We start from the raw sequence: 27,865 nt of genomic DNA on the forward strand, positions 1-27,865 counted from the left end.
TTGATAATGCGGTAAAGTCCAACTATTTGGACAATAACAACTTTTCCCCCTGTGCACCTTTGTGCTTATTTTCTTCCACTGTTATTTGACTTCAATAGGAATTTAAGCAACATTTCAATCCAACAAGAAGTCGTTCTATAATCCAGCTTCAGTGCTAGTGCAAACAGTGGCTTTCTGCGCTCATCTTTATACACAATCCATGATTAAGAAGCAGCATTTTAATAATGTAGCTGTATGCGTATGAAGCTTTCAATGGGCTTTATGTTAAGGATCCTACTACTGTGTTACAGACAGAACCCGAATGGTTCTCACTGAGAATCAGCAGAGACTTGGTGACAGGGGAGAGGAAGAACTTCCTTTTACTTGGATTACTGGTCTCAGAGAGGATCAGTCATTTCCTGTGACTGGGTGAGGAAGGCCAGGGTGCGTGTACTCACTACAAAGAATACTGTAGGTAGAGAGGAAACCCTTAGCTGACAGGACAGATGGAGGAACCAGAATCCGATTCGCAGTCAGTCAGCAGAAAGAAAAAAGGGAAACGCTGGTTATTTCTGTGGTAATGTGCTCCAGGAGCCCACTCCATCACTTTGAACACTCACAGCTAAAGTGGATCCACTGAACAGAGACAACTCATCAGTCATCCATGTTGGAGTGCTCGAGCAACGTGGAAGCCTCACCAAAAAGGAATCCTATTTTCCTGCTCTGCGTGCCCTCCGAGAATCACTGCCACGTAAAACATACACCGAATATGGAAATGTGTGTCTGTGTGTGTCTGTGTCTGTGTGTGTACGTGTGTGTGTGTGTGTGTGTACGTGTGTGTGAAAAACACTGAGGAGTAAACCTGCATCCTCCTTCCCATCAACGCTGACACCAGTGTCACGTGTCACTCTTAGATGAGCACACTGGACACTTTTCTGTAAAATCAATCTTTGAGCCTCATAGGTTGGGCCTCGCTTCTTTATCGCTTCCAACATGGTATGAATGTGAATGCAGTCACACTGACGCAGCACGATTTGACTTGATTTTTTTAACCTGTAAAAACAGCCCAGCACACAGATATATCACCTGCTGCTCTAAGGGTTAACATAAAATCGAGTTGTTCCAAGTGACATTAATTGTTAAGGAATCACTGATCAAGGTTTGAGGTGTTTGGATCAAAACAGAAATAATACAAATCCTGAGCAAGTTCTTGACTCCGTGTGATGATTTGAGGGCGCTTTGGTGGTCTGACAGTGGGAGACTGGGAGACACATCAAGAACAGAAGAGGTGCCAGAAGACCTTATCGGTGTCTTTATTATATTTATGTGAAACTTCTAAGCCTTGTGAGGATCTAAGCATGTAGATAATATTTCAATACATAAAACTATTTAGTCCTTTGGCACTAAATGCTGGCCCTGGATATAAATTGTTAAAAGGAGAATCATTAGATATGCATCCTCAGTTTTAATGAGATTAAAGCCAAGGCTGCTTACCTATATCAACAAAGTCTGTGGCAAAAACCCCCACAACTGGTACAATGTTTCCCAAATCGGTTCATTATAGTTTGATCCAGCACTACATTACAGATCAGAGGACTGCTGACATGATCCACAGAAAATGTAAGTTCATACAAGTGTCAAGGTTGAATTCAAAATAATTAAAAAGCAATTAATCCTGAAGCTGCACTGGCAGAGATACTGTGCCTCTAACATGTGACTTCCTGTGTTAGTATGTGTGTTATTAAAGCTTCTCGAGGAGACACCACGCAAAAACGTCTCTCTGAATGAAAAAGCAAACTAAACAGAAAACTGCCTCCATGCGTTTAAAAATGTAACTTCATAGTCAGACTGAAAGGAAACTGAGCCGAGCTGCAAAATGCATCTGATAATTTATGTGTTGCTGTCGCTGGTAGGATTCCTGCGACGCCGTCTGACCCAGACCGCAAGCCAGCGTCTATGAAAATTACACTGTGTGGATTCTCAGTTTGGACCGTGTAATGATCAATGCTTGGCAGAACTCACGTTGAGTGATTTTGTTGCGCGCACATCCTGAAATCTCTTCATACTCACTTTCCAGGTTTCCAGCCAGAAGGTAGAGCCAGGTGAGCAGGACGATGGCTGTGAGTGACGCCGCCAGCAGCTTTAGGCGCCCGCGGCAAAGAAGGTTCATGATGGGACAGCGGCACTGAGGGCTCTGAGGGTCAGGGGTCGGGAAGAGGACGAGGGGAGGGGCGGGGTGGGGGTTATCAGGTGGGGCTCAGTCCCTCGGCAGGTCTCTGCAGCATCCTTTCATCTGAGTAGAGAAGAACACAGAGTCAAAACAGGACACTTAGAACAGAGCCATCCGAGTTCAAGTCGTTACTGAAGAAAAATTTCAATTTAACCAACAAATACTGAGTTCACAAGATTTCAATGTGGAAAACTGACACATGTCCAGTTTTCCAAGCTCGTTTTGTTTCAAGGACGTCTAAAAACCAAGAACAATTTCTCTTCATTCCAGCTGATTGGGTCTCATCCCAAAGCAGTCTGCAGATTTCTTATGAGTGATTCATTACTATCTGAGTTAGAAAGCTTACGGTTCTAAGAAGTCTGGACCCAATCTGTAAGAGATCTGAACCACAGAAGAAGACACAATCACACGGTCCGAAAGTACCAGAGGACAGCCAGACCTCATCCAAGAGTCCTCACAGATGGACCAAAATCACCAAACCAAACCCAGGCCGACACTCACAGCCTGTTACACTCATAATGATATTTGCTTTCGACCTCGATTATTGCACCTCTGTCTTACAGAGACACAATTTTACAAAACCAAGAGACAACTTTTAAAATCTGGCTCTTCATCACACAAACATTTACAAATACAACACTGACGCTTGAGGAAAAGTGCTGCTGGATACACTCGCTAACGCTGCCATGTGTGACACTCCTGTCGCTGGTCCACAACCTTCAAGGAGAATGTATAACATCACAAAGTAACCACCTCCTGTGACCAGTTTTATTCACTTTTGTTACTAAATCAATATCCATCCATCCATCCATTCGCTTCCACTTATCCTTTTCAGGGTCGCGGGGGGCGCTGGAGCCTATCCCAGCTGTCATAGGGCGAGAGGCAGGGTACACCCTGGACAGGTCGCCAGTCTGTCGCAGGGCCAACACACAGGGACAGACAACCATTCGCACTCACATTCACTCGCACATTCACACCTAATGGCAATTTGGATTTTCCAATTAACCTATCCCCACAAGCTGCATGTCTTTGGACGGTGGGAGGAAGCCGGAGTACCCGGAGAGAACCCACACAAACACGGGGAGAACATGCAAACTCCACACAGAAAGACCCCGGCCTGATGGTGGAATTGAACTCAGGACCTTCTTGCTATGCGGCAACAGTGCTAACCACCGTGCCACCGTGCAGCCACTAAATCAATATATTTATATAATATGTAACTGTACGTACTTGTAATTGAATTTCTGTCATGACTGCAGCACCTTCATGGCCCACACTTTGTCCCTGACTGAAGGTGATATTTAGTCTAAACAGTGAGTGACTCTGGACCTTCAAAGATAAAATAAGGAGTCTGATTAAAATGCAAAACAAAATGAGTTTCTTACAGATAAGGAAAGAAACAAAGCCATTTTATCCCAGCTAGACTGGGTTATAACTGTCTAGGGGTTTTTTCGGTGCTGAGACACAGAAATGGAAATCCTCGTCCAAAGTCTTTGACTTCAACTCAAATGTAACACGTAGAGCCTGAAAATGTGCCTGGTTAGCTCACCAATGAATAGCTGGTGAGCTGGTGGATGGTAAAAGATTGATGCCCTATTGTGATTCATCACCATTTTTTCAGCCTTTATCTTCACAGTTTTGGCACATCTCTGTTCATTGTATCATCGAGTTGCTGCTCTTGGCTGGCATGCTCATGCCTGTCTGCCTCAAGGTTGGGCATCCTGTTAATCTGAGCTGCTTTTCAGCTCAGCACAGCTGTGGAGACTTAGTGAGCTACTGTAGCCTTTCAGCTCCAGCACGTCTGATCGCTCTCTGACCTCTCATCACCAGGACATTTCTTTCTGCCACACACCGAACGTTTTTCACATCGTTCTCGGTAAAGAGCCTGATGTGGTGAAAATTCAGGACGTCAGCAACAGAAATACTCAAACCAAAAAGCAAAGATGAAACCACTGCTTGGATGTGAACACGAGGCTCCTGAGCTGCATCTGCAGAACTTCATGGATTAGCTGACTATATAATTACAGGCAGACGCATTAGAGTCGATGTTTTAAAAGCATTCAGCTTGAGGTTTGGAGTCACCGTGCAGAGCTCACATGACTGTTTCAGTCGATGAAGCTGAACTGAACTGAAAGAAGGAGAAAGAGTCACTTTGCTCCATACACACAGAAAACTTGAAAAGGGGGAAAGTCCCATACAAGTTTCAGTTTAGCTCTCCATGTTTGTCAGTCCAGCTCTGTCTGTGCTGGCCTCCCTCCCTCTATGTGAGCCTGATTAGAGCGGGAGGTCTGTCTTTGTTTAACAACGTGATTCATTAATCCCTCTTTAATTAGACACAAGCCCGGAGAGGAGAGAGGGCTGCCAGTGGGAAACAGTATGGAAGCAAGCTCATAGCAGAAAGAAGGTAACTTTGTGCTGGAGGCTGCAGCTCACGTGGAAGAAACATCTTCAAGAATATTTCTGCGTTTAATAACTAGGAGCTAAATTTACATTTTAAAAGCATTACTGAAGCGCTTAAACACCCGCTGACTTTGTTCCTTGGCCCGTTTAAACACAGGCTTGTGCGGCCATTAAACTGTCAGTCATTTGTAGTCCCCCATTTTCAGCCTCTAAAAAACGGGGACTACATATAAAAAGGGCTATAATTCCTCAACAGGTAATGCAGTGCTTTTATTAAACCCCTGCAATTAACGCCGAAAGCCGGTGGTGGAGTACAAAGGCAACAAATTAGCATCGTCCAAATACTTACGCACTGCAGTGCAGCCATGATTTCTAGTGATGTTTCCTTGTTATACGTCATACACAGCAGATTCACAGGTAATATTTTATGTGTAAAAGTCTAAAAATTATGTTTAAAAACAAACAAACATCCAAATATTCAGTTTGAAATTTTAAATCTGTCTGAAACGAGGCCTTATTTAAGGAAATAAGTTGAAAAAAAATCTTATTCTGTAACATCTCTGGTGCCACTGATGTGTGGTGTAAGCTGGTGAATGTGGAAGTGCAGCCCATTTAACACGTGACTGTATTCTCATGTATTCGTCCTTTATGTTGTTTTGTGGGCAATATGCATTTAATCTAAATCCTGACACACCATGACTGTAACCTGCCAAGTGATTGTTACCTAAAAACCTTAATATATTTTTTGCAGGAAGTCTTTTGATCCTCTTTTCATTCATTTGCAAAGTTTTAATTACCCAAAAAGCAAAACCTCTGGTACTACATGAAGTACTGCTGACACACTTCTGATAAACTTAAGTATTTTTTGTCATCCAAACATGCAAATATGTAAAACTTGTCTGCAAGAAATATCCCCACGTATCAGCTGCACACACATCATTTTTCAGAATGTTTAATAAAAGTGTTTTCAGTCTTTAGCGGGGAAACCCATGTGACCACGTGATATGATAGAAAGCTCCAGAGCAGCTGCCAGACAGACTTAATGTTTTTTGTTTTGTTAAATCAACTATGTCTAGCATCAGGAATTAACTTTTGTTCTTCTTCCTGCCATTTTTGTGTCACATCTGTGTCTAAGAAGGTAATCAATTCCCAACAACAGGAGTGGCACCAAGGTGGGGCCAAAGGGGGGCACTGCCCCTACGCCCCACCCCACAACTTAAAAATGTTGAAGTGTTCCCTTAATTTTTTTTTAGCAGTATATGTAGTTGGTAACTGTAACAGCAGCCTAACACGATGCATGAGCTAACTTAGCAACCACAGCTTTTTTAAATTAAAAAACAAACAAACACAAATGTGTGGTGCTCAGTGCTGCTGTGGGGTCAACAAGGCTGTCAGAGCAATAACTCTTGGGTGTTACTGTGAATGTTAGCAGGATATCATGCCTAACATAGTTTCCTCTTCCTTGCTAATTGTCCACTCCACCCACATTACCATCACCTGTTTGACTCAAATGTTACAGGATTCCAACAAATCACTTTACCAGCAAATCGACTGTTTAATAATGGAGCTGAGCTCTGTCAGGTGTTTGAGCTGAATTGAAATGTTGATTCAGTTTTTACCACATGTTATTCCCACGAAACCTAGAAGGAGAAACACTGAGAAATTTACAACGACTTAAACCACAAAAAAACCCAAACTGTTATTTGTGGTTCAGCCCCACATGGTTTAAAGTGATGCATTATTAAAACCACAACAATTATCTGCTGTAAAAGTGGATCACACTGCGCGCTCAAAGGCTCTCCAACACTCTGCCAGACATTTCAACTTTCCAACTACATAGAGATGATTTATGAGTTAATTAGTGAGGCTGATGTATGCGCTCTATGTCGTTAAGAGCAATGAAAGGTGCTGAGACAGGAAGAGAGGAGGAGGAGGAGAGCTGAGATGGAGAGCAGGGAGAGTAAAGATTAAGAAGAGGGGAGAAGGAAGAGAAGTGTAGTGGGGGGAAGAGAAAGAGAATGAGAGAGGCAAGCAAAAGAACAGGGAAAGAGATAAAGAGGGAAGAAGTTTGAAAGATAAGGAAATGGGAGTGGGAACAAACAAGAAAAGAAAGAAGGGACAGGTAAAGAAAAAAGGAAGAGAAATGAGGAAGAAAAAAAGGAGAAAATGTGAGGAAGAATATATAAAAAGAGAAGGGAAAGGTCAAGACAGGAAAAAGGAAAGGAAAAAGAAGATAGGAAGAAAGGAATGAGGAAAAGAAGGGAAGCAGAGAGGTTAAAAGGGCATAGGAAGCAGAGGAAAAGTACTAGGGAATGAGATAAACAATGAAAAAGAAATGAAAAGAAGATTAAGGAGGTGTATAAAACAACGATCAAAGGGAAACAGAAAAAAAGAGGAGCAGAGGTAATTGGAGGTAAAGAATGAAATGAAAAGGAAGAGGCAAGGTAGCCATAGTACGTAGAAGATTACCAGATTCAGAGAAAAGCAACAAAAGCAAAAAGGAGAGGAAGTAAATGAGGTGGAGGCTGAGCTATAGGTCGTGGCAGTGTACTGGACACTCCGCCTCTAACAGCCATAAACTCAGAGAGGAAATAAAAGTGAGGGGCAGTGCCACTAAAGAGGTGTTTAATAGGCAGCTTTTGTTGATTCTGCAGGAGCTGCACAAAACGTTTTCTCTGCTCTAATTGTAGCAGTAAAAACGCTGTGAGCGGGGAGCACCGGAGGACTGCGGCAGTCTGCAGCCCCCTCTGTCATCGAAGCAGCTGAGAACAGCACTGAAGGGACAGCGTGGGTGGCACCGGGGTGGAGGCACAACAACAGATAACTCAGTCTAATGGCTGTAAATTAAAGGATAACACAGCAACCACAGAGAAGCAACAATTCCTAAACATTCCTCTGCTATCATCCCCAAAGCAGCAATTCACTTTCATTCACCCGCAAATTAAATCAAAGCCGAGGGCTTTCGAAAACCGGTGCAACCATTTATGTCAAAAAGGACTGAAACACATCAACTAGACAGTAAAATTCATCCTCTGAAAAACATCACAAAGTTTTCCTGTCAAGCACCTGGTGTGTTACTGAATTACTGATGGGGCAGAACGAGTCTGTAGATCAGGGATGAGCAGCAGAAGAAGAATATGGATGACTGTCCGGGTGGTGGACAGGTTTAGAGGAGTGTTTGGTGTATGAAGACGAGAGCGAGGCGTGTCCGCCTGAACTCGCTCCACTGATGCAAACCTGTACAGAAAACGACAGACTCTGAGATTCTTACACTTCAGTCCTTAATGTCGCATTATGTAAAAATAGAAACTGCTGCCACAAAGAGCGACACCGTCAGCAGAGCCCGTTCAAAGAGGCTGACCTGGATTATTTGTTTCAAACGCTTGTTTAAGGGGTTCAGACTTGATTTTGAAGCTAGGTGTTTAGCACCAAGGTTTGGGTCCTATATCTAACATTTTGCTGATGTGGATAGATGGTGGAATGATGGGTGGATGGATGGGGGGGGTGGATGGATGAGTGGATGGTAGGGCTTATTTTGATAGTCGACTAGTCACCAATTATTTTTGCGATTAGTCAACTAATCAAATCATCATCCATTGGACGTACAACGTACAGCTTATTGCACCAGCAGCATCTGGTCTTATATAACTATCATTAGCTTACAGCTTTAAGTGTTTAAGGTCTGTGCTAACTAAAAATAAAGACAAGATGATAGTTTATTAAATTTTAATGAAATTTGCAGATTGTTTCAGTGAAGTTCAATAAACTCCTTGATATCTAAAATATAACAGGACACCAGAGTATATTCTCGAGCATCTCACACTTCTGATAATTAGTTGTCTGCTTGGTTTATTCAGCTGTGTAAAAACTATAACTTTAATCTCAGCCAAACCGATTTACTCAGGAACAAATAAAATACTGAAAAAAGCCAAACAATAACATTTTTAAGTTATCTAAGTGACTTATATATCATGTTTAACCTGAGTAGTGAAAGACGGCGGTGGGTTTGAAAATGATCTGCCGGGAGTCCGGTGTTCTCAGGCTCTAGTGAGCCTTGCCCCCGTCTAGCTAACGAGCTAGTGGGTAACAGACGTCTCCGAAAACGTCGGAGCGCTTTTGAAAATATGTGGTGTCTTGATAAACTGAGCAGATATTTGAGGTTTACACAGCTACATTCTCGCCTGAAAATATGTTAAACGTTTATTTTGTGACCCAGAAAGAATAATAAGAGTAATATTAAAACTAACTAGCTGCCGCCATTGATGGAAACTGAGCAGGGCCGCGCTATGAATTCTGGGACACAGCTTCTTCTTCTTCTGTGTTTAACGGCAGCTGGCATCCTTGTACATGCAGTGCTGCCATCTTCTGTTTCAGTCCGTTATTACACTCTTAAATACTACTACTGCGTCTTTTGGGATCTTACAAAGCTTCAAATGACGCGTCGACTATTAAATTAGTCGTTGACGATTTTAATAGTCGACTAATCGTGGCAGCCCTAGTTTTCTTCTTTCCGTGTGTCGCTACTTTAAAACGCTTGGGCCGCTCTGCCCGCCACAGTTTCAAACTGGTCATGTGACTGCATGGCCACATCTGATTGGTAAAAGAGTTACAGAAAACTCCACTGGCGGCATGATCCATTATTAGCAGTATTATGTAATGTGTGAAATTAATCTTTTTTTTTAAAAGTAACGAGTCGAATATTGCCAAATGTAGCGGAGTAAAAGCACAGTTTCTTCTTCACAAATGTACTCAAGTAAAAGTAAAAAGTATCGTGCAAAAAACTTTAAAAGTACATTTTTTTCAAAAACTTACTCAAGTAAATGTAACGGAGTAAATGTAACTCGTTACTACCCACCTCTGCCCATCAGTCTTCACACACAACATATGATAATGCAATTAGGAACCCAGAGCAAAGCTTTAGTCCAGTGGGCGTGTCCTCGTTGTGAGTGAGGAGCTCTTTTAGCCCTAAGCTAATCACAAAGAGGATAGTCCTGATTAAGGGAATAATCAGCAGATGCTTCTGCATTAGAGGAGAGAGATAAGAGTGGAGACCAATAATCAACTCCACTCATCCTCTATTCAGCAGGAAGAAGACCTCAAGAGCGAAGAGCGCTCAAAGCTCCCCTCACACGACTACTCGATGGCTGTCAACAACCTTGGCAGAAGAGGCACTGCTTTACATTATGCTAACAATAAAAGCTGATCCTCTTTAACCCATAAATAGGTAATGAGGAAAAACAAGGAATTACTATCTGTAAACTGAGAGCAGCAATCACCACACACTGTGTTATTATATATACAGTAACCCAATTATCCCTCCCAGCTTCTGATCATTGAAAATGTTGATTTCATAGCAGGCAGGAGGGCCCCGTATTAGTTTTTCCTTTTCATTAACAGTGTCTTTCTTTTCTTCTGCCGGCTTCAGCATGCTTCATGAACACACAACCATCTCAACTTTCGAGGCAACATTGCTTTTTATAACTATCTATAAGGATCTCAAACCATCCAAGAGTATGGAGGGCACGAACAGTGTTGTGAAGAATATTTGCTTTCTCTCTGGGATAGTTACTTTTTTCTCTTACTAAATGATATTATTATTAAAAAGTACTGGCAACCATCACTGCTACACCCCAGGTTACTAGTAGACACACCTCTCTGGTATCAATTTCTATGTTGTCTTCTTCTCAAGTTATTGGATTCACAAGATTCTGAGAAAACTTGACCTCTAATGTTTAGGTCGAGGTCACTAATTTCTAGGAAATGCACCAATGCTGAAAATTTGAAAATCCCAGGTCACTTCAACTCAGCTTTATTTATATTGTGACAAACCACAACAACAGTTGCCTTTAAGTGCTTTAAATTATAAAGTAAAGACTAGGGCTGTGCGATATGACCAAAATCTCATATCCCGATAACGATATAAATCACAAAAATGTAACATGTTTTGTAAATTCTGTGAATCTCGGGCAGCTCGACTCAAGTGAAGTGTTTCCAGCTGGGCGTCGTGTACCTGGAGTCGAGTGTTTTAACCGATGCATGAAACGATACATTTTTAGACATAAGTTGTAACGGCCGCCATTTTCTTTGTATTTATTACACGGCGTGCTGCGGGGAAAAGCCTGTTCTAACGTTTGAGTCTACGGTTTATTTTTTAGCAACTGACGGCTCTTTTTGCTTCTCATCCGTAAATAATCTGCTCTTTCACGTGACTCAGTTTAAGTCTCAACAGGATCTTGAGCTTTATTGTGAAAGGTTTACGTGGAAAACAAACAAGCGGACAGCAGAGCCACGCGACCGTTTTACCATCATTGTTGCTAACGACAACACGTAAAAACAGGCGCTTGTCTGTCTGTAGTGTGGTTATATTAAATATAAGAGAAAGAGAGAACTTTAAGAAACTAATATAGCCACTACAGTGACCATCAAAACGATGAACAAATATTGCTGTAAACTTTATATTTCACGACACCACGAAACAAACGATAGAGTGATAGGAAACGATAAACGTTTTTATATCGTCATTCGATATATTTCGTTATATTGAACAACCCTAGTAAAGACCCTAAAATAATGCAGAGGAAAAGAGAGGAAACCTCACATGGACACCTATGAACAAGCGCTTTGGCAACAGTGGAAAGGAAAACCTCCCTCTTGACAGGAAGAAACCTTTGGCAGAACCAGGCTCAGGGAGGGGCAGCCAGGGTGAGGGGAGGAAGATGGGAAAAAAGAGCCAGAGATGAATAATAATTCATGATTAAATGCACAGTCATGTATAAACAGTGAGTGCAGAGAAAGGTCTTCTTGACTTATTGCATTCACAAGATTTTTGGAAAACCTGACCTTTGACCTTTTAAGCCCCCGTGTTAATTTTTGCAGCCATCAGCTGGAAATAGATATTTGGAAATGTCTCAGATATTTGAGACATTTAGCAGGACTGGCTTCGAGTATAAGTATATAAAAGTGAGGCAGTTGCCATACTTTATGTGATGGCATACCAAAACGTTTCCCCCACTACCAGATAAGTAGTGGGGGAAAGCCATGGCAACCAACAAGGCACTGAGGTAGTTCGACAACAGGGTTTTCTGTATGAGAACACAGCATCTGTTGTCTGTGGACGTTTACATGCATAAAAAGCTATATAAAGGTTTTCCCTGATGGGGAAGTGAAATAATATGTCCTATTTAAAGTTGGATCAGAATTGGACCGGCGTTCTGGGACATGATGTCTTTCTTGACTATGGTCAAGATTCACTCACTAAATCAGACAGCAACAACAGACTGAGTGAAATCTAAAACCACCTCCTTTCTAAGAGCTTTGTCCAGTATCACCAATCTGCTGCTCAGGTTTGTTCACCAGCATCATTTTTCAGAATTTCTGTATAGAGGGAGAGACAAGTGTCAGTGTGAAGAAAAGGAAAACTTTCTCCATCCTTTCCCTCCGGCATCAATGTTCATCGTGTTTCAGAGTCTTTCCACCCAGTTTTCACCCTTTGCTCCATGAGTTGCACTCAGAGCCTTGACACGTGCACTCTTTTCCCTGCAGCTTCTCTAGAGAGACAAACATTTTTCTTTAGTGCAGATTCAACTCAGTGCAGAAGAGGAGACATGCTATGAGGAAATAAAACTCAAATTTAAAACATTTAAAAAGACGAATACAAAAAGTCTGTTTGTGGCAGTTCCGTTAAGCCGGCAAGGTCAATGACCCAAATGAAAAAGATCATATTTAAGGTGCCTTTGCAGCGTTTAGTCAAACAGATTGAAGTAACATATCGAATAGTTAGAGAGCACAGCTTGATCGGTGAAACGATAGCTCATTGGACATCGACAGGGAGACTGCTATGGTGATATTTTGTTTCTACCATGATTAACATCAACCACAATGTCAAGTCCCCATGGCTGCATTTTCTGAAAACTTTCATTCTATAATTTTGTGTTGATACACATGATGACACACATCAATGTCTTTTCTTTTTGCTCTAGCTCAACAAAAACCAGGAAGGAGGAGACCATTAGCCCATGTTTGTCCACTCAGCCAGCTGCTGCAAAGGATAAACAACATTACGTTCATGAAGTTTCAATATCGATTCCACTTGTAATACTTTCATTATTTAGTATTTATTGACTGTCAAAATAAACTTCAGTGAACACATGCCCGTTCTTCTTTTAGCAAATAAGGTTGTCGTTGTTGGTTCTAGAGAAAAATCTCGACATGCTGATGCCATGAAAAGTTGGTGCTATCCTGAAGCCAGAAGATGAAATGAAGAAACTCTCGCTCCCCGAGCTTTTCTCAGAGCCCTCCTCATGCTCCACTCCATCCAGCATTCCCATCAGCCTCAGTTCTATTTTCCGTTTCATGTCATTTAACAAATTAGCACAGCAAATTTAATGTCAGTTCAGAGCAGACACTTTGTCCTTTGTGAACATTTCTTCTCCTTACTTTTGTTATTGTTATTAATAATTTACAGAGATCCCGTAATCATGCCTGAGTAAGGTACTGCTCATTCCCCATTGATTTTCCTTTGATTCCATTTGGTCAGGATTTAATCAGCTGTACTGTCAGTGTGCTGACTGCTCTGTCAGGTCAAGAGTGTTTCTTTGTGATGTATCAGAGTAAGCTGAGATGGGATTAGTGAGTTTGTGACCAGGAACGACCTTTTTCATTTCATTTCCCTGTACTCCCACAGACAAGAGCTGGAACTGACAATGATACATTGTCTCTCTTTCTGTGTCTTTGTCTCGCTCTTTCAGATGAGCTGAGTCACAATTTTCATTTTACACTTTAAAAAACGGCTATAGACATTATTTTTTCAAATACAACTATGTGTCTTAATTATTGCTAATATAAAGAGTTCTCACCATCATTGGTAATGACCCCAATCCTCAATCAAACTGTGAACCTTTGCCAATCAGTGCAAGTAGTTTTGGAGCCTCGACATTATCCCTGGGAGGTTCATGTCAGAAATTACTCAAAGTACTGAAGAGTTTTACTCCAATCCTTCATACCAGAAAACTCTTTAGCGTGATTTATTGCTGTGGTGGAAGAATTATTCAGCCTTTTATTTTTCTAATATATCTCTAATTTTTCTTCCTGACCTGTAAGTTTAAAACATAAATGAACTTTAATTTACATTTTTCATACTGTTGATTATTACTTAGCTCCTCTCATTGATGCAGAATTTTAGAATTGTGGCAATCTGCAGTACACTTAACTGAACATATTTTACATACTGTTGGGTTCTTAAATTTGTCATGTAGTCCTGCAGAGCATGTTACATGCTAAGTAAGATTAGATTTCCTTTTAAAAAATGTTAATTTTAAAGTAACAAACTGCCAAATAAATTAGCAAAGAGTCAAAAAGTCGAGCAACAAGTCACGCCCCACTCTTCAACCCATCTTCTTTCTGTTTTCTTTGCATTATGAAGCCTTTATTCTTCCATGAGATTTCACACCCAGTGACATCTGAAGCTTCAAAGCTCTAGATCAATGGTGCCATTATTCTACATCCATTAAACTCTGCAATCCACGCTTATTTCATAATGAAAATACATTTCCAATTTAAATACTCCAGTAAATACAACCAACCTGCATAGTGCTTGAATAAACTTACTGGGAGACATGTTTAACAAATGCACCACGTGCTAAACAAACAGTCCAAAACAAACAGAGACTATAACATAACTCAGACCAAGTCTCCAATATGCATCTGTGGCCTTATTGTTCTTGAGTTTACAATTTGGGATCGACGTATACTGGAAAATTCTACAGAGTAAGGTAAAGCTACCCCTAACCCTCAGCTCAGCTAATCACTGTCGTGATGGTGGATGTAAAGAAGTTGAATAACTTAATAACTATTCACACATAAATCTTTGCGAGGGTGCATGGTTAACCATATATAGAGAAAAAGAATGGGTGTAGGAATAGTTTCTATAACACAGCATTTGAGACAAAGGCCACAGAAAGCTGCACGTGTTGCTCAGAGTTAAGAGAGATCAAAGCAAATCTGTTTACGGTGGACAGACAAATACTACAGAGAAATGAAACCTATCCTTAGAAACAGGGCTACCCTTTTAAGAAATAAATGTCACTGCAGAGTTTCTGAATGTCACTTTTGAGCGTTGCACACTCTCCAACTATATTACGTTCAGCTTCATTGTACTGCAGGGCAGAACTGTAAGTGACAAATGTGAATACCCAGGACAAAGTAAATCAAAAACGTCCACAAGGACGGGTGAAACCAGCAGAGGCAAGATCACACAGCATGTCTGAATGTAATGAAATCCTCCTCCACCTACAGTACTCTGAGCAGGTGTATTATAAGGTGCCTTATAATAACATCCCAAAGACAAACGAGTAAATGCATTTTGTCTGTGAAAACACAGCTCTGGACACAAAGGCAGAAACCTGAGGAGAAGAAGCTGAACGACAATGGGACCGGACACAGATGGGTTTAAATCTTTGCTAACAGCACTGCATGTTGGTTATTTCACTCCTGTAACGCTTCACAGTGTCCTGTACGTCATATAATTTCTTGAATTGAATACATAAACAAAGCAGACGGACGATGCAGAAACAAGCCAGTATAAAACCTTTAAAACACACACGCAGAAAGAGCAGAAGCGACCTTTACCCTGTCGCCGTACCTGCGTTTTTCCTCTCCTGCACATGTGGCTGCAAATCCAAATTCAGCTGCATAGAGTGAGTCAAGCCCTCCTCATTCCCTCCTTCTAATCCTCCTCTTTCAAAGCTCCAACAATAAACTCCAGAGTTCTTTTCTCTCTCGACAGACTTTTGTCCCAGTTCTTCGCCCTCTGTCACTGCTTCGTGCCCTCCTTTCCTTCACTCTGCCTGCTCTCCTCCCACTGCTCCTCCTCCTCTTCCTGCACAAACACGCTATAAATCGCCTCCACCTCCAAGGCAATGGCTCTGATTTCAGCCCCCACCTCTCCCTGCTGTCCTCCTCTGGCTTTTGCAAGAAAAGAGTTGAGCTCCTTCAGAGAGAGAGAAAGGTAGAAAGAGGAGAAATGACAGAGGGAAAGAAGCGGTGTCGCCTTACTTGCTGTCAAGAACACAAGAGAGAAGCTTTGTCGGAGAAGAAGCTTTAAAAAAAACCTGTGGAATTCAAAAGACGTGAGGCTCAGTTTTTCACAGGGTGGGCTTTTTGCATAGCCTGAATACACCTGCCACACCTGCTGTTGGACCATAATCAGACTAAAAACCCAGCTAGAACAGAATAAGACTGCATCTCTTATCCAGTCCAGGAAACACATGACATTTCATACATGTACTAGATAACTGTACCAGAAGCTAAACTAACAGTTGTAAGATAAGTTAATTGTTTTTGGAGGTTTTTTTGTTTTTTGGTAGACCTTTTTTTTAGCCAACTGCCACAACCTGGGATTAGAATGTGCAAAAGCCAAAAGTCACATACCCTAACTCCAGTCCTCAAGAGCTACCACCCTGCAGCTTTTAGATGCATCCTTGTTGTGACACACAACAGCTTTGCCAAATGTGATGGCATCCAACCATTTCATTCAGCTGTGTTGCAGTAGGGATGCATCTAAAAGCTGCAGGACGGTAGCTCTCGAGGACTCGAGTTGGACAACCCTGCCATAGAGTATCTCATGGCTTTGGATTGAGTTAAGAGACTTAGATTTCTAGTCTATGTGTCCTTATAAAGCAAGAGAAATTAGCATGTTAAATGACACGAGCAAGTGTCTATTAGCTATGTCCAGATGATTGGGCCAAATAAAGGGCAAACCAGTCTAATCCACTACAGGTCCAACTCACTATTTCTAGGATGTAAAGGATGTGCTGATAACAATCACACCGACCTCAAGTGATAACCGTAAAGGTACAGAATCAAAGTGTAAAGCTTTACAAATATCACTCAGTAACCTGACTGAAAGCCTGCAAGAAGTCTACATAAAGCAACTAACCTTCATTATGTCCTTATAGCTGAAGGTCATGCGTGCAGATTACAATGTACCTAAAGGTTTATTTACCTGCCAATGAAGTGAAGTGCTTGACTTGTGTTGCAAGGATTATATCCTGGGCCACATCTGCACAGTGGCTCAAATGTCTTAACGCACATTATATCTGGCCCATCTTAGGCAGAACTCTGGCTAACTCAGCTTTGAGTCGAGGCTGTAAGTCGACATGGTCACGCAAAACTTTGGTGTGGGTAACACTTGGATCAGTCAGTACTATCACTTTTGCCCTGCAGTATTACTGCGGTAAATGACAGTGAAGGTTACACCAACACTGCGCTGTTGCTCACTGAGGAAAATGATTTAGTATTTTATTCACACACAACTCTGTGATACCGCTCGACACTGAAGATTAGGTTCAGACCTTCAACTAGTTTAATGTATAACCAAGCAGGAAACTTGGCTTTTCTTTTCATTTACTCCGGCCGTGACTTGCATAATCCAGGCACACATTCCCTTAAAGAACTAGACCTGCAATCAACAGACAGCGATTTACTTTTTGTTTTATAGTTTGCCAAATGTTATTCGAGTAAATTCATCCTGGGTCATCTTTTGTTTTTCTGTGCCTGCAGGCATGAAGGTAAGCGCTATGATAACAAAAGCACCATAAAGGAGGGAGTGCTCTATAATTACAGTGTATACAGACCTACAGTGTTGAGGAGGAGCATGCCAAGAACCAGTCTGAGCACGCTGCATACCTGAGCTAACCAAGCTCTGCTGATAGGTTTGCTTGACCTACAGAGCTGTGCACGGACTGGCACCAGCCTACATCTTTGATCTGCTACAGCCCTATGTCCCTAGCATGTCTCTGAGGTCATCTGATCAGGGCTTACTTGCTATAAAAAATACTAAAAGGAGGACTAAGGGTGATAGAGCTTTTGTCACTGTGGCCCCAAGACTGTGGAACTCTCTCCCCCACGCATTAAGAACTGTGGACTCAGTAGCTGTTTTTAAAAAACAACTCTTACCTTTTTAAAACTGCTTTTGGTTAATGTTATGCCTGTTTTATTTTCTCTTTTTAAATCTTTTTATGACTTGTAATCTTATGTGCAGCACTTTGTGATTCTGTCTTGAAAGGTGCTATATAAATAAAGATTTATTTATTTATTATTATTTATGCTTCATTAAGGATGCAGATCAACAGAGTGGATCGGCGGGGAGGCTGGGAACCGACTACGGCTCTTATTTCTTCTCCGGAAACAGCTCACACACGGGGAAACTCAACTTTGTACAGGAGTGTCTGGAACGTCTGGAACAACTGCCTGCTATGTAAACTGTGAACACAGCTCTGAGCAATCTACCTGCTTCCTTTAGCATTTCAGGAGCTTACGAGGGGACATTTTTTTCACTGCTACACACACAGATATCATCTTTAATTATCAGTTAATATAACTTAAAAATAAATCTTAGTCTACTAATACGGTGGACGAACAGCTACGCGAGGAGCAGGCGGGTTTTAGAAGTGGAAGGTCCTGCATTGGACAAATATTCACGCTGAGATCAATTATTGAGCAGAGCCTCGAATTCCAGCAAAGGCTATGCGTGAACTTCGTTGACTTTAACCCTCTGGGGTCCGGGGTATAATTGGCCATTTTTGACTACTTTTGATTTTACCTCTATATTTCACCTTTAAAATATGTTTTTTTTGCCTTGTTTGGTATCATTATTTTCAGCACAACCTTAAATATCTGAGATTTGAGTTATTTTTTCATTTTGGTATACTATATTAGCGCAATTGATCTAAATTCAGACAAAAAATTCAAAATCCGAGTAGAAAAAGGTTATATTTTTTACTGTAAAACCCACAAACATGTTTAACGAATCATTTTCATAACTTGAAATGCAAATAGAAATTGTACATTTCTAAAAATTATGCACAAGTTTTGCAAACAACAAAGTTATATGGTACTATTTACCTAAAAATGCAGCCAAGGCCTCAGGTGTTTTTTACATAACCATTTAAATCTATTTACAGAACAATCAGGTGTGCTGCATCAAATAAGAAGGCACACAAATTATTTGTGCCAGTCCAAAAAATGTAGTTTGTGTTCAGTATAAGACAGAGGAGAACACCAAAGGCCTAAACCCTACAGGTCTGACAGCAGGGGGTGCATCAGTCCAGTTTTCCATGTGGGAACAGCGTTTACACTGGAATCTGCCTTTGACGGCTTTTTTAGAGCAAATATGAAATTCAGCAGTCTAACTGACACACAATGCAAGACAATAACTACACAACACACTAACTATAGCCTCCAAACACGCTAAACGTCACTAATGTCTCACATATGAAAACTCTCTCTCTCTCTCTCTCTGTCTTTCGCTCGCCCGCTTTCCGTTGCGGGTGTCACTCCTAAAAACTTCCCCTTCTCCCTAAACAACCAAATGCCGCATGTTGCCATATAATTTTTTTGATTGGCTGACATGGTAAACTCTAACACCAATAGGGAAGGGGTGTTTTTTCTTTTTCTTTTTTCACTGGCAAGCGGAGAGTGTTTGCTAGCGCTCTCTGTAGAAAACGCAGTTTTTACCGTTCTTCCCGCTGTGAACACCACTGTTTTGTTCAGAAAAAAACATCGCGTGTATTTTTTATCATAAGTCTGGTTTTACGTGGCCCATCGACACAATTCAAAAACTGGTATATAGTTTGAAGTCCGCACTTTTGAGCCAAGTTGAAATGGAGACTCTGACGCGCTGCATCTTGTAGCTGTGCCGTCTTAAATTGGTCATGTGATTTTGACGCGCCAGCGTGTCCGGCGACCCCAGAGGGTTAAAAAGGCTTTTGATAGCCTTAATCGAGACACGCTCTGGAAAATCATCAAGTCTTACGGAGTACCCGACCGCTTCGTTCCAAGCATTGTACTGCAACTCTAGTTGTTGCGTCCGAACAGACAACAGCATCACGGAATATTTTAACATCGATACTGGTGTGCGACAAGGCTGCGTCCTATCGCCATTCCTCTTCAACATCGCCATTGACCATGTCATGCGCCGAGCAATTGGACCAAACACGATGGGCATCGCCGGACGTGATCCCCTGCAGCAGTTCACAGATTTGGACTTTGCGGACGATATAGCCTTACTTGCACCAACACTCCAGGCTCTTCAGAAAACAACCTCATCTCTGGAAAGCAAAGCAGCACCGATAGGACTCAGGATCAGTGGTGAGAAGTTGAAGATTATGCGAGTTGGTTACGCTACACCATCAAACACAGTGGTGACTGTGAAGCAGCAGCAGCAGCTAGAAGAGGTGGACAGGTTCATGTACCTGGGTTGCACTTTTAGCAGTGACGGGGACGTGGAGCATGACGTTAAGTGCAGAATTGGGAAAGCATGGGCAGCCTTTCAACGACTACGACCTATATGAATGACCACCGCACTGCCTTTATCAACCAAGGTGCGGCTCCTGAAGAACATTGTTATACCGACGGCACTGTATGCAGCGGAGACTTGGAAATCAACTGCAAAGATCAACCGCCATCTTGACATCTTCCAACAACGTCTTCGACAGCTGCTTAAGATCACATATCGGGATCGCGTTACCAATGAAGAAGTATATCGCCGTGCAGGAGTAGAGCCGCTCCATGTCCAAGTCACCAAGCATCGGTTCAGATTTGCCGGTCACATCCTTCGGCTACCGGACCAGAGACCTGCCCGTGTCGCGGTTCTGTGGAACCCAAAGAATGGAAAGAGACGGCGAGGAAGACCCAAAATAACATGGAGGAGGACTTTCCTTGAAGATTTACGTTCTGTCGAACTGTCATGGGATGAAGCAACAACTGCAGCGATATACCGAGTTCGATGGCGTTCCATTCTCACCCGATGTGCCAATCAGCGCGGGAGGATCTAAGTCTAAGTAAGTAAGTCTACTAATATGTAGCTGTGATGCATTAAAGCCTGACACACAGTAGCTTCCTCCTCTGTGCAGTGGAACTCCGATGTTGTTCAAAAACTAATAAAAAAAGAACAAAATGAGTAATACTGTTGGATTGGGAATGTAGCTTCAAGGAGAATTATTGTGTTTTTATTCTTCTTCTATCCACATGTTTTTGGACACTAACACAAATATAGTGATTTTGCCTCTGTGGACCACCACAGTGAATTTTAAGTCAACAAATCAAAAATTTGCATCATCTGTTTTGGAATTAAAGCCATTTCTATGGCTGCACACTCCAACTCTAAATACACTTCCTATATATTTGGTACTTTTGTTTTGCTTTTGATAGTGCACGGTATACATTTTTATTTCAGTTCACATGTTCATTCTTTAGCATAGTTACATTAGAGTAACTTTTCTAGCTTCTATATGAAAAACAAATTTAAAAACTGTTACCTCTAAAAACAAACCCATTTAAAAAAATTCCAAATAAAGTAACAGACATATATTGTCCACCAGTGTTGGTCAAGTTACTTGAAAAAAGTAATCAGTAACTAATTACTGAAAATAAATAAAAGTATTTTTGCACCAACAAGGTGATTAGCAGAGAGCTATTAACACACCACATCTCAGTATGGTGTACAGTGTGCCCTTGAGCATTTTAGGAACCAGGCAAGTGAAGGACAAAGGAAGAAGAAAGAAGAGACAGGCCTCAAAAAAAAGCTAGAGCAGATGAACAGTAACGACCTTAAGAAGAATAAGCTACTCTCGGTTGCTCCCTTGTCACAAAGGATTGCCACAGCCGGTAGCTGTACATATTTGATTTGGCAGACAGCGGAGAAAAAAATCCAGCCAAGTTCTCATGCAGGAACTGACAAATGCGTATCGCCCTGCAGTTGATCCACATACCGTTCACTGGTGGCTTGTGAGAAACGGTCTTGGTTGTCAAGAAGCCATTCTTAACCTCCTAGGACCTGCCGTCCACATATATGGACATCACATTTTGGGTTGTGCAGACCAAAATATTTAAACTCCTCCACTTGGGGCAGGGTCTCGCCCAATCTGGAGTGGGCAATCCACCCTTTTCCGGCTTAGGACTATGGCCTCAGATTTGGAGGTGCTGATTTCTCATTCCCACCGCTTCACACTCGGCTGCGAACCGTTCCAAGGCGAGGTGGAGGCCATCACCTGATGAAGCCAATAGGACCACATCATCTGCAAAAACCAGAGATGAGATCCTGAGACCACCGAAGTGAAAGCCCTCCGCCACTTGGCTACGCCTAGAAATTCTGTCCATAAAAATTATGAACCGAATTGGTGACAAAGGGCAGCCCTGGCTGACCCACCAGGAACGAGTCCGACTTATTGCCGGCTATGCAGACCAAGCTCTTGCAACGGTCGTATAAGGACTGAATGGCCATTAGCAATGGGCTAGACACCCCATACTCCCGGAGCACCCCCCACAGGACCCCCCGAGGGACACAGTTGAATCCCGTCTCCAAGTCCACAAAACACATGTAGACTGGTTGGGCAAACTCTCATGCGCCCTCGAGTATCCTCGAGAGGATAAAGAGCTGGTCCAGTGTTCCACGACCAGGACGAAAACCGCATTGTTCCTCCTGTATCCAAGGTTCGACTAGCGGACGAACGCTCCTCTCCAGCACCCTGGCATAGACTTTCCCAGGGGGCTGAGGAGTGTGTTTCCCCTGTACTTGGAACACACCCTCTGGTCCCCTTTCTTATAGATGGGGACCACCACCCTAGTCCGCCAGTCCAGGGGTACTGTCCCTGATCTCCACGCAACATTGCAGAGACGTGTCAACCAAGACAGATCTACAACATCCAGAGCCTTCAGGAACTCGGACCTCGTCCACCCCAGGAGCTCTGCCACCAAGGAGTTTTTTAACTGCCTCAGTGACCTCGCCCCCAGAGATTGGCGGGTCATCCCCTTCGTCCCCAGACTCTGCTTCTGCCACGGAAGATGTGCCAGTGGGATTGAGGAGGTCCTCGAAGTATTCCTTCCAGCGCCTGACAATTCTCTCAGTCGAAGTCAGCAGCACTCCTCCCGCACTATACACATTGCAGGTAGAACACCGCTTTCCCCTCCTGAGTCGTCTGACGGTTTGCCAGAATCTCTTCGAGGCAGTCTGAAAGTCTTTTTCCATGGCCTCCCCGAACTCCTCCCACACCCGAGTTTTTGCCTCCGCCACCGCCCGCGTCGCACTCCGCTTGGCCTGTCGGTACCTATCAGCTGCCTCCGGAGTCCCACAGGCTAACCAAGCCCGTTAGGACTCCTTCAGCGTGATGGCTCCCCTCACCTCAGGTGTCCACCAGTTGGTTCGGGGGTTACCACCACGACAGGCACCCAAGTGGAGGAGTTTAAGTATCTCGGGGTCTTGTTCACAAGTGATGGGAGTGATGGGAGAAGGGAGTGGGAGATTGACAGACGGATTGGTGCAGCGGCTGCAGTGATACGGATGCTGTAGCAGTCTGTTGTGGTGAAGAGAGAGCTGAGTGTAAAAGCGAAGCTCTCAATTTACTGGTCGGTCTACGCCCCTACCCTCACCTATGGTCACAAGCTGTGGGTAGTGACCGAAAGAACGAGATCGCAAATACAAGCGGCGGAAATGTGCTTCCTCCGAAGGGTGGCTGGCCTCTCCCTTAGAGATAGGATGAGAAGTTCAGCCATCCGGGAGGAGCTCAGAGTAGAGCCACTGCTCCTCCACATCGAAAGGAGCCAGCTGAGGTGGTTCGGGCATCTGACAAGGCATGTCCCACCGGGAGGAGGCCCCAGGGCAGACCCAGGACACGCTGGAGAGATTATATCTCTCGGCTGGCCTGGGAACGCCTTGGTGTTCCCCCGGATAATAGTGAGAGTCTAAAACATGGTGGAGGTTCTGCCGTGGGTCGTGGTTGCACTTCAGCCAGTGGTGTTTGGAACTTATCGAAACTGTTGGAATTATGGATGCAGAGAATAAACATCAGGATAACGTCTAACTGGAAACAGCTTCATTTGTCTCAGTGATTGCAAACACACCTGGGTAGAAAAACATACAATGGAAAACTATTAATCACGGATTGGCGTCCCTATAGAGCCGGGACCTCAGCAGTCGGGATCATCTCGACTGAGGACGAGATTAAAGCCGCCCAACATTTAAAGAAGCGGTTTGGACTTGGACTATTCCTGAAGATGACTTAAAGAAAGGATAAGAAAGCTTGGCTGAGACATACGAAACACTGACTGTCAGGCTCATTATGCTGCATTTCCGTTCAATAAGTTACTGTACTTCTTTTCCATTTTTCTACCAAAATATAAAGAAATGAGGGGTGACTCAAAACTTTTGCACAGTACTCACCAGCCAACAGTAGCACAGCTATCAGTCTTAGCCTTAAACCACTGCAGTCTGTGTCTTTCTTTTTTATATTAGAGAAAGAAAAAGAGAGAAAATGAAGCAGTGCAATGTGAAACATTATTGCTCCTCTGAGATAAAATCTGGTTTTTACAAAGCGAGGTCTGCAGGTCAGCAACATCTTTTTTCACAGTTTACTCCAAAAAAAATACACTTTTTGTTAATGCCTCCTGCCCTCTGGCTGTGGATCGTGTATGGTGGGTAACTGTCCTTCGGATGATTTGACAACTTAACACCAACACTTCTCTCCTTGTTATGGGGCCACAGGTCAGGTTTACTGGCCCAGGGAGGGGGGGTCTTATTGAAGGCTGCTAGCAGATAAACAACAGGAGGGACAGAAAGGTGAGGAGAAATAGGTCTGCGCTTCCTCAGAGAAGCAGAGAAAGAATCTGGTGGATTGTGGGTGTCTTTGGAGTGGCTGAGGAGTTGCGTCTCCTACTTGCACCTCCCCCCTCCTCCTTCTCACTTGCAGAAGAGGATGAACTCTGTAGAATTTTTATGTACTTTTTAATAGATAGCTGGTATAGCTCCAGAAAGCACAGAAACTGTAAATGTTTACCGTCACCATCAAAATTTTCCATGCACTCATCGTGGGTCGTGAGTGTGGGTGGAGAACGCGGCACAAAAGTGTGCTGTAAACTGGAAATGTTGCCGCCTTTGAAGTGGTTGCTTCAAATTCAGGGTCTACTGGAGGTCTGCTGCGGTCTTCAGAGCAAGCATCCGTCTGCTGCGTCCACACGGCAAAAAAAAAAAATGCAAAAAGACTGAGTCACTCTATCAGTCTGCTATCAGTGGGAATGATTTATTCACTGGTATCACTGGGGTCAGAAAAGTTTCCAATACTCGGCACTGGATTCGCTCACAATTCAGTTAAATTCTGTACTCTGTTTGGAGGGAAACCAATGTTAAAAATAAAGAGTAACAATAAGAGAAATAGTTAAAGGACAACAGCTGCTCGGCTACTTGAAATTCAGAAGCAGATGATCCGTGTTTGATAGCACAGCAGAGAATCTCTCTCCATCTCTTTCAGTGTAAACATGCTGTGCCCTCTGGCTCTGCACTGCCCACCCACATGGACTGCATAAATAATATGACAATTGACTCGCAGAGTACAGAATCATGCACACATTCACACACAAGAGCGCTCGTGTTTGTTTTGCCGTGCTCCAGCCGCCTCCACACTGCATAGTCATATCCACAAAGTCCGCTTCTGGACAGTACAGCAGGTCAGAGGTTTTATTAAGACTCTTTTAGAGCCCCTCCGCTGTTGTACACTCGCCTGCTATTTCTGAGCAACTTTCCGATGTCCTCTGGAGCAGGCCTACCTATACATCTATCAAAATGTAATTACTTTCATACTACTTCCAAATACTTCTACACCCTCTGGAAACATAACAAACTTCTATCCCAAGTGCTGCAGCTATAGACTAAATATAAACAAAGGATGGAAGGTGGAAGTGAGCTAAAACTACGTTCTTTCTAATGGCCAGCAGGGGGAGACTTCTACAGCTGAAAAGAGAAAGGCAGATTGTGCAGAGATCTCTAAGAAAATGATTTATGACCACAGCAAACATTTTCCTAACGAGTCTCAGTCACTAGATTCTTTATATTTCTCTTTAATTTATTGCCCCATTTAGAATAAAATGGCTGATAACACAAAGTATGCACACAGAACGGCTAGTCTGCGATTAATTAGTCAGATCTCAGATCCAGTCCGTTCACAGTTCTTCAGGCTTCAACATTATAGTCTGCAAAGTTTTCCACTAACATTCAAACTCAGTTGGCACAGTAGAGACTATTCAGGGTTTTTCACAGGGGACCAAAAACAGATACAGCTGGCACTGTTAATGTAGCTCCATCGCTTAGATAGTCCACACTTCCTCCTTTAAAGATATTTTATTGTTGACAGAAAAGCTTCCACACATCATACCATCTAGCTCTGAATCGAAAATCGAGGATTTTCCACTTTTAATCTTTTCGTTGCATGTGGAAAAGGTTGTTTTTTCTTTTAAGTGGCACTTCTAAAGAACCCGCTCACTTTAATATAAGCTCCAAAGTGGAGAAACACCACAGGGTTTTCGTGCACCGTAGACAGTTTGATGTATTCCACGTTCCATGTCACATACTGAATATATCTGGAACAGTGCGGGGAGAAGTTTCATGTGCGGACCGAATAAAACTCAACGCTGATGGTGCAGTGCCAATGCAATGAGTAAGCAAAAGCAGCACGCCACAATAACATGAGACCAGAGTTGAATTCCAGTATTTAAACAACCTGATGATCAGATTCATTGTTGATCTCTTGGTGCATCTCCTTTGGGCTGCGTTTGGCTCCGTAATGTCGTCTGTGGCTCTGTGCAGGTGTTTTAGCCCTATGTGGTCCTGTTCCATTTATAGTTGCACCTCTTTGTAACCACTGTGTGTTCCCTTCTGGTCATTTATTGTCCCTTTGCAACTGCTTCATCTCTGTTTTTGGCCGTTTTGTCTTTGTGGTCAATTTACATACCGATGGTTTCGCTTTATGGCATTCTGTGATCAGTTAGAGTCTTTCACCAGCAAGAGAGAAAACACGACCTCCTCATGGTCAGTGTGGGATTCCCATTGGTTGTTTATTGTCTATTTGCAGCAGCTTTATTTTACATTTTGGCTGCTTTTTCCTGCCTTTGTGGTCTGCTAAACTGAGCTTTGACTTCAAATAAAATAGTCCCAGAGCTCCCAGATGCTTTGGATCCCAAAGAAATTCATTTTAAATGTAGCAGCACTGTTGTGTTTGTGTGAGCTGGGAATGATTTGCCAGTTTAGCTTCATTTAAAGTTCAATCTTGCCAATGAGTTAAATCAATGGGAATGGTGTTACACTTAAACGGTTTATTTTCACAAATCACAACTTTCCGGGGTGCAGAACACAAACATACATGCTGCCAGTGTTAACCCTCTGTGCAGTCCTGTCCTTCACCTTAACAGGGCCTGAGCTCATTACTCAGTGATGATATGAGAGGACAGCAGCATTACAGCCTTTGAATGAGCCAGGTGATGTCTAAGGTACACAGATGATGGACACACCATCGTTCAAAACTAATGTACTGCATGAACACAAGTCAGAATTTCACCAAACTCATGGTCAGCCAAACTGCCCTCATCCAACCTTGGAAGCTCAGCAGGTCAGGTGTGGTTAGTTCTTGGTTGGGAGACTGCCTGGGAATACCAGATTCTGGAAGCTTGTCCCGTCTCTTCTCTTAACCGTCGCCCCTAACTGGTCACTGCAGCTCCCCCGCGCTGAGCCTCGTTCTGCCAGAGGAATTGAAGGAATCTGAATTGAATCCGGAGTTGCATTCTAGGCGTCCCTCTGAAATCAGGATGGATTAAGGTCCTAACGGTTACATTTCAAGACTCACACGTTGCAACTCACCTTCAACATCAGAGAGCTTTTGAATCTTCATGAACTTCAGGAGTGCATCGGATCTAGACCTTCAGAGGCTGTGCTCTAATTCAGCCTGAAGGGCAAAGGTTAGTTGGGTTATACGGTCAGTGTTCGTTACACACTCAGTATCTTAGAAAGTCAGACTTTGCACTGTCAAAACTCATTTTATTATGCATTTTCTTTCATGATTGACAACAGCTTCTAACAGCCAATCCAGATAATTCTCTCACTCATGACAATTTCAACAAGATGTTCACGGTGCTGACTAATAGGAGCACAGAGCGCCCTTCCAAGGCGCAACAAAAACATGCAAACAGTCAGACAGCCTCTGCTGTCCTCTCGGTGTGAGCAAGTCCTTTTTGTTTTGGTTTTTCCCCTTTGATGGGATTCAGCATGATGGATTTAGTATGTCACACCGTGGCTGCCTAAGCCCATCATACCTATTTCAAGACGGCTCAAAATCCATGCCTGGTTAATTTACACAGGAAGATTAGCCACCACAGAAAGAGCCAAGGGTAACTGGAAGGCTGGTAGTTCAGTCTGTGTGCCAAAAAAAACCTCGGGCA

General features: G+C 42.9%; 1 protein-coding gene across 4 annotated transcripts in view; it reads right to left on the bottom strand.

Annotated features, from left to right (window-relative positions):
* The window catches only part of large2 (LARGE xylosyl- and glucuronyltransferase 2), a 127,250-nt gene that overhangs the window by 26,419 nt on the left and 72,966 nt on the right, over nt 1–27,865 (bottom strand). For 2 of the 4 annotated variants that reach the window (XM_085408687.1, XM_085408694.1), the window contains exon 3: nt 2,050–2,272. In XM_085408687.1, the coding sequence (XP_085264813.1) occupies nt 2,050–2,149 (100 nt within the window). In that variant the 5' untranslated portion in view covers nt 2,150–2,272. Of the gene's footprint in view, nt 1–2,049; nt 2,273–15,235; nt 15,452–27,865 lie in introns of those variants that run through there. The other 2 variants (XM_085408701.1, XM_085408708.1) reach the window with 2 other exon arrangements.

The sequence above is a fragment of the Rhamphochromis longiceps genome, linkage group LG1 (genome assembly GCF_057381845.1).
Source record: "Rhamphochromis longiceps isolate RC_006_pf linkage group LG1, R_longiceps_female_GT1.1, whole genome shotgun sequence".
NCBI classification, from domain to species: domain Eukaryota; kingdom Metazoa; phylum Chordata; class Actinopteri; order Cichliformes; family Cichlidae; genus Rhamphochromis; species Rhamphochromis longiceps.